General features: G+C 52.5%; 1 protein-coding gene across 1 annotated transcript; it reads left to right on the forward strand.

Moving 5' to 3' along the window:
* Positions 1–7,035: 7,035 nt before the first annotated feature.
* Positions 7,036–9,982, forward strand: LOC124656060 (oligopeptide transporter 1-like). Its single transcript, XM_047194870.1, has 6 exons — positions 7,036–7,051; positions 7,132–7,583; positions 7,766–7,863; positions 8,115–8,687; positions 8,774–9,038; positions 9,170–9,982. The coding sequence occupies exons 1-6, from the start codon at positions 7,036–7,038 to the stop codon at positions 9,980–9,982; spliced, it is 2,217 nt and encodes a 738-aa protein (XP_047050826.1).
* Positions 9,983–10,432: the final 450 nt, after the last annotated feature.

Consider the following 10,432-nt stretch of genomic DNA (forward strand, 5'->3'; position numbering starts at 1 on the left):
ACCTGCCATCACAAGGGAGACCAAGACGTTGCCGCCAAACCAGGGTCGCCGCCCTGGGATCCAACCTCCAGCCGCCATGAACAGCCCGAGTTGCTGCCGCCACTACAAGAAAAAACTTCCATAGAGACATTTTACTAAAGACACTTCCTACTTTGTCTCATTAAATATCACATTAAGACACTTTGCATATTGTAGTGGCACTTTTTGAGACACTTCAGAAATAGTCTCAAATGTAGGGCACTAGTTGAGACATTTCTGTAAGGTATTGCAATTTTCATTCTATAGACAACTTATGAGACACTCCAAAAGTGTCACAGATAAGTTATCAAGAGGCAATCCATGAGACACTTGATTGTATGTCTTTACTTTTCCTCTAGAGGCAATGTTTGTGGCATTTTGCTTGTTCTCTAGAGACATTTGTTCTATGTTTGGGCCATGGTGGACAATACTAATTAAAAATTTGTTCCAAGTATCAACATATACTTGTGAAAGGGTGAGATCGTTAATGGATTAAGTCTTAATCATTAAGGTCATGAGTTCGAGTATTGCTTTTCACATAGTTTCTTCACATTTATTTACACTAGAGACACAATATAATGCCTATTTTATGTCTTCTAAAATGTAAAGACATTATTACTAGGGCCACGCTGAGCGTCCCCCGGGGGATTAGATTTTTGATCCCCCGGTCCCCAGCCATTGGATCGAGCAATCTGGGTCATTCCCAGCCATTTGATCAAATCATCAACCTACCTCTCCCAGTTTTGCTTCCATAATGTACCAAAGTAGCAAAAAACGGTTCGTTTGTAGCATAAATCTAATCCCACCTAAACTCCCACGTTTGCTACTACCAAAGTAGCAAAAAAACGGTTCGTTTGTAGCAAAACACGGTTCACCACAAAAAACACAGACCTCGCCGAAGACCTCACCAGAAACCGCCGGCAACCTCGTCGGAGATCACGTAGCAAAAGTATTGTGTTATTGTAGCAAAAAAGGTCTGCCGATGTAGCAAAACCAACCGCATCAGAGACATTGCCGGAGACAATGTCGCCGGAGACCTTGCCGGAGACCTCACCGGAGACAAATGAGCAAAAAAATTATACTATTGTAGCAACGAAGCAGAACAAATGTAGCAAAGCCTAATTTCGCTGGAGACTCGCCGGAGACATTGTAGCAAAATAATTAAAAAATTGTAGCAAAAACCACACAAAAATGCAGCAAAACAAAATTCACCGGAGACATCGCCGGAGACATTCAAATTATGCTATATTAGCAGAACCACTGAACAATTGTAGCGAAAAAAATAATAATCCTATGGCGAGGGGATAGGTTCCTGTGGGGGACAGTGTAGTCCAGGAGGGGCAGTGACCGGCGACGGGGCAGGGTAGCAGTTGCCCACGCTGATTGTAGCACCACCGACGGAGCCATCCGCGTTGGTTCTCGAGCTCGTGCGGGGAGGCTCCCTTGCCGCCGACGTGCTGCACGTTGTCCGCCTACACACCGATATCGCAGGCGCGAGTTAGAGCACGCGGGGGAGGGGCTCAGCGAGGACGAAGAGCCGCAACAAGGGTCTACGACGGCGCTGCAGGGGTGGCGCGGGGCGACATGGTGGCGCAAGAGGAGGCTCCCTTGCCGCCGGCGTGCCGCACATCGGCCGCCTCCACAGCGATATCGCGGGGCGGCACGCGGGCGCGGGCGCGACGGCGATGGGGCCCGGCGGCGGTGGCGCGCGGGGCGCAACAGGGGGCTACGACGGCGCTGCAGGGGTGGCGTGGGGCGGTGTGGTGGCGCAGGAGGAGGCTCCCTTGCCGCCGGCGTGCCTCACGTCGTCCGCCTCCACAGCGATATCGCGGGGCGGCGTGGGCGCGACGGCGGTGGCGCGAGGCGCAACGGGGGTGGCGCGTGGTGGCGCAGGGGCGCGAGGCGCGGCGCGCTCGATTTGGGGACAGAGAGAAGAAGATAAGGGAGAGGATGAGAACGTGGGTGGACCCCACAGGGACGTAGCGTGGTATTAGAACGCTGTTCCCCCGGGGGAATGTCAGCGTTTTCCTTATTACTATTGTCCATAGCACGTAGAGACACCGCCCGTAGTGACACTTTTGAGACAATATGGAAAGTGCCTCTATAACTACGTAAGAGCAATTTAAGTGTCTCTACTGGACCAAAATAGTGTCTCTACATGTCAATTCTCGTGTAGTGCGCCGCGCGGCTGCTACACCCACACGCCGGTGAGCCGCCCTGCGGAGGTGCCGGGCGCCTGCATCACGCTCTCGCTCCATAGAGAAGACGAGGTGGCGGCGGCTAGGGTTCTCTCCCTGGCAGAGGGAGAGATGCATGTGCTGAAAGCTCTCCTTGAAAATGGGGACTCACTTTACTCATACTTAGAGCATCTCCAGCCGCGTCCCCCAAACCGTCCCCCAAAGGGATTTGGGGCGCGCCGGACAGAAAATGCGTTCCAGCCGCGTCCCCCAAAGCCCATTTTTGTCCGGCGCGGCCCGATACGGTGTCCGGCGCCCCGAGCCCGTCCCCGTCCCACGGGGGACGCACCGGGGACGCCGGACACAACGAAAGCGAGGCGGGGAGTGGCGGGGCCGACCCGTCGGCGGCACAGGAAGGCTAAAACCCCGTCGCCTACCTTTGGTCAAGCGACGTTAATGGCGTCCCTGTTTTCCCAGGCGACGCAGGGACGCATCTCGTCGTGCATGGCCGCGTGGCCGTCCGCGCCGGAGTTATTGTGTGCAACCACCCGCTGCCGCCGCTGTTTTAATAAGACGCCCTGTAGTTCTCGCCGCTCATAATCCTTCTCGTCGCCGCCGCCTCCCCCCTCCCAGATCTTCTCCTCGCCGCTCAAAAAATGTCGAGCTCGTCCTCCCGCAAGATCGCCGCGGCGAACGGCTTCGGCCGTGGCAGCCTCACCGTGGCGGAGGCGTGGGCGCCGTACCACGCCGGTATCCGGTCCCGCCGGACATGCGGCTGCCAAGCGGCGGCGGGCCGGAAGATGGCCGTGAACGGCATTGGCGTTCCACCGCCGCCGAAGCCGCGCACGGACCAATGGTGGGACGCCGTCAAGGCCCGTCGGGCTCAACTCACCGCCCAGGAGCGGTTGGATCCGACGTGGGCGGTCGACAACAGCGACGCCTGGTGGACGACGTACTTCAAGGCGAAGTACGACATCGAGATGCACAGCACCGACAACCTCGTCGGCGGCCCCAATAGCTGGAACAAGGACGGCCGCGCCCTGTTCTGGGGCGTTCCGGGGCGCACCCTCGACAACGTCATCCGCGGCATCCGCAACGGCGCTCCAAGGCCGGGAGATGCCGTCGTCGCCGCCGCCGTCTCCTCAATGGCAGCCGAGGAGGACGACGTACTCGTCCTCCTCGCACTCTTCTTCCTCGGGACCGGCGCGATCGACGCCGTCCTCGTCTTACCGGTCGGCGCCGTACACCGTTCCCAAACGGGAGGTGAAGGAGGAGCCGGCGACGCCCGTCAACACGAGGCGTGGCGGCAGCGGCAGCCGGCGGCAGCAAGGGAGGCGCGGCGGCGCCCTCCTCATCCCGAAGCCGGAGGTGAAGGAGGAGCCGGAGGAAGCGTCGCGAGCGGCGGCTGCTCGGCGGAGTACGAGCGGCAGCGGCGGCTCATCGCCGGCAGCCGACGACCCCGAGGACTGCCCAGGGCTACGGGCGGCGTTCTTGGCGTCCATGAACGACAAGGATGCCTGGAGGGGCGACCTGGACGCGGCGATCGCCATGTCCATCCGCGACTCCGGCAAGCCGCTGGTGGACCTCACCGACGACGGCGAGGCAGGACCAAGCGGCTTGGTGAAGGACGAGCCCGTCGACGAGCCCGTCGACGAGCGCGTCAAGCAGGAGGTCGTCACCGACGACATGTACAACTTCCAGCAGTACTACGACGCCTCCGGCCGCCGCAAGTGGTTCTAGATTAGGTTTAGTTTAAAGTTAGTCAAATTTCGTTCGAATCTATGTAAGTTTGGACGAATCTAATCGAATCTAGTTAAGTTCAAAATTTGCGAAATTTTGTTTGGGGGACGCGACTGGGGAGCGACGTCCCCCAAATGCGCAGACGAACGAAACACATCCCCCAAACGCTCAATCCGGCGCGGTTTGGGGACGGTTTAGGGGACGCGGCTGGAGATGCTCTTATACGACGAAAATCATCACCTATGTACCAAATCGTAATATTGTGTGTAACATCGACAAAAAAAAAATCCCAAATCTGATGTGCACCAACTCCTCCAATGGAGAAAGCAGTGGTAGGTACTAGGGCGCCACCGCCGGTGAAGGCCGATCGAGCTGTCCCCACCGTTGGTGCACGAGCAGCCTAGTTTGGGAGAAGCCAGTGCGGGCAGGTAGGAGCACCGCAGGTCAGCTGCAGCCGACAGAGGATCTGCACAGATCGGTAGCCGGGGCGGGCGGTTGGAGGAGCAGCGCGCGTGTCGACGGTGGTCGGCGCAAGCGGATGAGAAGGCGGACTGCCTGGGTGAGGCCGACGCAGGCCCAGGTCCTCCAGGAGGAGGCTCTAATGGTGGGGAGAAGGGAGCTTCGGGAGAGAGAGGAGGGAGGCACGAGCCAGAGCGCCGACGGCGGCTGTCGGCTAGGAGGAGCGAGCGGCCGCGTGCGCGCGTGAAGGAGAAAGCAGATGCGAGCTAGGAGAGCGGCGGCGGTGCCGACGGCGAGTCGGCGACGAGCCAGAGCGTCGACGGCGTCTGTCTGTAGGAGGAGCGAGCGGCCGCGTACTGGCGCCCCATCTCCGGCGAGCCGTCGTGCGCTAACACCAGCAGCTGCGCCCATGCCAAGCGCAACGTCCGTCCAGCTCGACGACGTCAGATGTTGTTGCATCCGTGGGCATGGCTGGTATCATTGTCTAGACTATAGAGTCACGGTAGATACCGCTATTCTTTGTTGTCTTTCTGTTGACACCTGATTATTTGTACTGTTACTCTTTGTTAATAATTACTGTACTTTTTAAACAATTACTTGGCTGAGAAGTTTCACCTTATTATACTTTCTTCTTATAAAGTTTGAAATTGGTATTAAGTTTGCTCGGGCTACACTTCTACTTACTCCGTATGATACACGTGGGACCTAAAATCTTGTGAATACAACCATTCTCATGTGACAGACCAATTCATGCAAAAGATACCTCATAAATATAGGTAATATTAATTTCAATCAGAGCCCGATAGTGTTAAAAAGTGTAAGAAAATCAAATACACTGTTTTTAAAAACAAGAAAAAAGAATTGCCATTTTTCATTGATAAAGAAGAAGTTTTTAAAGGTTTTACAATCCCAACTTGAACCTTAGGTCAAGCCAAAAGAGTACACCTACTCTCACGATATTACATTACTCAAAGCTTTTGCACCCGCCACGCTCCACATTGTTTTGATCTTAGTAACAAGCATAATAGCAGAGGAAGCATTGTTTCGAAGAACACCCACATTGCTTTCCTTCCATGTTTCCAAAGATATCAACATCGCGAGTGAAGCCACGACCTTCCTTCATTATCCATGCTTCTGGATCCCCTCCGTTCACTACTCTTTGATGGAGGGCCTAGTACGCCAAATATTTGGATCAACGTTATTAATTCTGAGCCAATTCTCCACGCTTGACCAGACATGGATGGTGTACCGACATTTCAAAAACAAGTGGCAAGCGGATTCTTGAAATTTGTTGCAAAGCTTGTATCTTCCACAATTTTTTCATCCTCTCTTCTCAATCTTATCCGTCGTCCAAACTCTGTCTTGCACTAGTAGGAATGAGCCTATAGGAAAAAGTTAACTAGTACCGCGTCATACTACTCTGTACGTCACTAGTAGTAGGGAGTGGTGTTTTGGAACATGGGAGCATATGCTCCCTATATTTTGAAATGCATCTTACACATATTTTGAATTTCAAAAAAATTGAAACAAAAAATTCGCACGTACATCTTCACGTGCTAAGCGCTCACAAAGTCGTTTCATAAAAAATAAACTTATCATGTGACGTGTGTAAAAAAGACAAAATTCAGTGCTAAAAACAATATTTTTCACAGGATAAGTTTTCCCTTTTTTACATAGGCCACAAAAAATATTATTTTTTCGTGAAACTTGACGCACACACATATATTATGGAGATGTACATGTAGAATTTTTTGTCAAAATTTTTCCACATTTCAAAATATGTTTTCTTAGTAGAGGGAGCATACGCACCCGGGAGCCGAATTGAATTTCCGACTAGTAGTATTACTAGTACTATAGAAGAAAGAGGTGTGCTACTAGTAAGGGCGTCCAAAAAAGCGCCTTCTTTCCATTTCCAATGGTTACTTGTGTGGTCACGGCGAAGAGCTCTTTGTCTTGAGAAGTGCATGGATTTCCACGACCCACCCATGGTCTTGCCTCGTAATTCCATTCATGCCATATCCATCTCATTCAAAGCGCTGAAGCGAATTTTGCAAAGTTGAGAATATCAAGGCCTCCATATTATTTTTGCTTGCAAACAATTTTCCAGTTAACTTTGCACTTTCCTCCGGTGACTTTATGACACGCCATCCAAAGAAAGGCTCTTCTTATGCTATCAATGTTCCAAAGAACCTCCACCGGAATTTTTAGCACGGTAACGAAGCAAATGATAATAATAGTGACATACAAAAACCTTTATTTTGGGCGTTCGTTTAGGCTTGTGTCTCTGAACCCAAAAGCACAGGAGAAAGCGTAAACAAACACACAGTTATGCCCGTGGACCAAGCTGCTGAGTGACCGATACAAACGGCGGAAAACCTGTGAAGAATTACCAAGAACTCCGGCTTCTTACATGGCTACTGGATCTCACGGTCTAAGATCTCATGAACAAGTGAGCTCATGGAACGACTCCTTTCTAACAATAGCCAGCCTATTTTAGGAACCGGAGACAAACTGGAAGGAGGAGCTAGCTCGTACAGCAAGAGGATCCGACCACCGCGCGCGTGCTCCTCCCCTGCACAGTGGAGGAGACCGCCAACGTTTCCTAGGCCGGCAGGCCACATTCCGGCGAGAGCACATTACGATGGCGGAAACCCATTGTACGTTTGACTGCAACCTTCCTACTTGCTTATTCTGCTGATGCATTCCGATGTTGCTACGAACGATAACCGATCTGCAGACGACGCAGAAGAAGAGGTGAACGACCACCCGATCGAGGAGGTCCGCAACACGGTTCGGGTGACTGACGACCCGTCCGAGCCATGCCTGACGTTCCGGACATGGCTGCTGGGGATGTCCTCCTGCATTCTTCTGGCCTTCGTCAACGAGTTCTTCATGTACCGGTCCAACCAGCTGGCGATCGGCACCGTGGTGGTGCAGATCGTCACGCTGCCCATCGGCCGGTTCATGGCGTCGGCGCTGCCGGAGAAGGTCATGCGCGTCCCAGTCTTCGGCTGGAAATTCTCCCTCAACCCGGGCCCTTTCAGCCTCAAGGAGCACTGCCTCATAACCATCTTCGCCGGAGCTGGGGCTAGCGGCGTCTATGCCATGAATATCATCGCCATCGTCAAGGTCTTCTACAAGCGGCAGATCAATCCCTACGCGGCAATGCTGCTCGCACAAACAACCCAGGTGATCCATTAATTGTATATATATATATATATTTATGTGTGTTTTCAGTGTGATATGTTTTTAGAAAGCTAAACTAGCATTTTAAGACTTATATTTGTGTGTGTTTTCAGAATGATATGTACTAGTATATAGAGTTCAATTTTGAAGTTATTTGGTTAATTTGTGGCATTTTTAAATTTCAGTTGCTTGGGTACGGATGGGCTGGCCTGTTTAGGACATATCTGGTAGATTCAGCCTACATGTGGTGGCCACTAAACCTTGTTCAGGTGACCCTTTTCAGGTAATTCCCCACTCCATCTGTTTCGAATTATAATTGTTTTTATATACTTTAATGTGAACTAGACTGAAATAAGTGAACAAACACATTAAGATGCGCATAGATACATATAATTCAGAAAAAAAAGGAAAACATCTTATAATTTGAAATGGACTGATACCTGTTTGGTGAAACTTCAAAATGATGAATGTGTATAGATGAACCTATCTGCATGAACATAGAAGAGTACTTACAGAAGATGTGTTCCTCTGCAGGGCAATGCACGAGGAAGAGAAGAGGCCCAAGGGGCAGCTGACACGGCTGCAATTCTTCATCATCGTGATGGTCTGCAGCTTCGCCTACTACCTGATCCCCAGCTACCTGTTCCCAGCGGCCAGCACCATGTCGGTGCTGTGCTGGTTCTTCAAGGACTCCGTCACGGCGCAGCAGATCGGCTCCGGGCTCAAGGGTCTCGGCGTAGGCTCCTTCGGCCTCGACTGGAACACCGTGGCTGGGTTCGTCGGGAACCCGCTCGCCTCGCCGGCCTTCGCCATCTTCAACATCATGTTTGGGTTCGCGATCAACAACTACATCGCCGTGCCATTTCTGTACTGGACCAACACCTACAACGCCAAGCGCTTCCCCATCATCTCGTCGCACGTCTTTGACGCCTCCGGCAAGCGCTACGAGACCAACCGCATCCTCGACCCGGAATCCTTCACGCTCAACCTCAAGGAGTACAACTCCTACAGCCGCATCAACCTCAGCGTGCTCTTCGCCCTCAACTACGGATTCGGCTTCGCTGGTCTAATGTCCACGCTCTCGCACGTTGCACTCTACCACGGCAAGTAAGGTTATAGACAGACACGCCGACATAGAATCCCTGAACACTGAATACGAGCTTAATTATGCCTGGAAATCTTAACTGATGCAGGGAGATTTTTGACCTGTGGCGGAAGGCAGCGTCAGAGAAGGGTAGGGAGCAGGACGTGCACACCAGGATCATGAAGAGGAACTACAAGACTGTGCCGCAGTGGTGGTTCCACCTGATGCTGGTCCTCGTGCTGGCGTTGTCCGTCTTCACCTGCGAGGGTTTCGGAGGTCAGCTGCAGCTGCCTTGGTGGGGACTCCTCCTTGCCTGCGCCATCGCCTTAACATTCACACTGCCCATCGGCATCATCACCGCAACCACAAATATGGTAATTTCTGTCGATGCCTTCAAGCCCGCTAGCTCTCTGAAGAATAATGGCGAGAAAAATTAGTATTTTAGTAATTTTTCCATGAACTTGATCTGCAATGACAAGACGGGCATTTCCCTAATTTGGTGCAGCAACCTGGACTAAATATCATCACGGAGCTCATCATCGGGTACCTGTACCCCGGGAAGCCACTTGCCAACGTTGTGTTCAAGACGTACGGCTACATAAGCATGGGGCAGGCGCTCACCTTCGTGTCGGATTTCAAGCTCGGGCACTACATGAAGATTCCCCCGGTATCCATGTTCTTCGCACAGCTGGCAGGGACTGTCACGGCATCGACCGTGCACTTCGCGACGGCGTGGTGGCTACTGACGACGGTGAAGAACGTCTGCGATGTGGATACTCTGCCGGAGGGCAGCCCCTGGACGTGCCCGGGGGACGACGTCTTCTACAATGCCTCCATCATCTGGGGCGTCGTCGGCCCGCTGCGCATGTTCGGCCGCCTCGGCAACTACTGGCAGATGAACTACTTCTTCCTCGTCGGCCTCCTCGCGCCCGTGCCAGTCTGGCTGCTCTGCCGCTGGTACCCGCGCAACGCCTTCTTCAAGAACATCAGTATACCGCTCATCTTCGCGGGCGCCGGCGGGCTTCTCCCGGCGAGATCCGTCAACTTCATAATGTGGGGCTTCATCGGCATCTTGTTCAACTACTTCATATACCGGCGGCACAAGGCATGGTGGATGAGGCACAATTACGTGCTCGCAGCAGGGCTCGATGCCGGCGTCGCCTTCATGGGGGTGCTCACGTTCATCTCGCTAGGCTACTTCGACATCTACGGGGTGCAGTGGTGGGGCGGCGTTGCTGACGACCACTGCCCCTTGGCGTCATGCCCAACAGCGCCAGGAGTCGTAGCCAAGGGATGCCCAGTTGTCAGTTCAGCCTAACACCATACAGCAACTTGTACAGTAGTACAGCACAGCGGTAGAAAAGAAAATAGGATTTCCATTTTTTTAGATTCACATCTACTATTTCACTAAGGGAGTAAGGGCTCGATGATAATAATATGGCATTTTAAGGTAGACACAGTCTTTTGTAGTTGTATTTCATGAAAAAAAAATGTTTTTTTTTTGTTTGTGGCATACCGCCTATCAAATATCATCCATTCTTTTCCCTTCATGAGAAAACTGAACTAGGGTACCAAGTCATTGCAATAATCATAGAAAACTCTATCTTATAACCGGCTGTAGCTTCAGCCGATTCTCTCATCCCCATCGACCTGCCCCCGTGCCCCGACCCTGCTAACCTCAGCGCCGCACCCGAACGTCCCTCTCCTTGCTCGATTCCAACGTTAGCCAGGTTACGAACAGTCCCTCAACATTGATACGAACTGTAGT

This window comes from Lolium rigidum, chromosome 5 (assembly GCF_022539505.1).
Source record: "Lolium rigidum isolate FL_2022 chromosome 5, APGP_CSIRO_Lrig_0.1, whole genome shotgun sequence".
In the NCBI taxonomy this organism is placed as follows: domain Eukaryota; kingdom Viridiplantae; phylum Streptophyta; class Magnoliopsida; order Poales; family Poaceae; genus Lolium; species Lolium rigidum.

Bases quoted from the DNA above. Each gene is read 5' to 3' on its own strand.
- LOC124656060 (XM_047194870.1), top strand. The intron at 7,864-8,114 runs GTAATTCCCCAC...GTTCCTCTGCAG, and splicing joins GTTCAGGTGACCCTTTTCAG to GGCAATGCACGAGGAAGAGA. The intron at 8,688-8,773 runs GTAAGGTTATAG...TAACTGATGCAG, and splicing joins GTTGCACTCTACCACGGCAA to GGAGATTTTTGACCTGTGGC.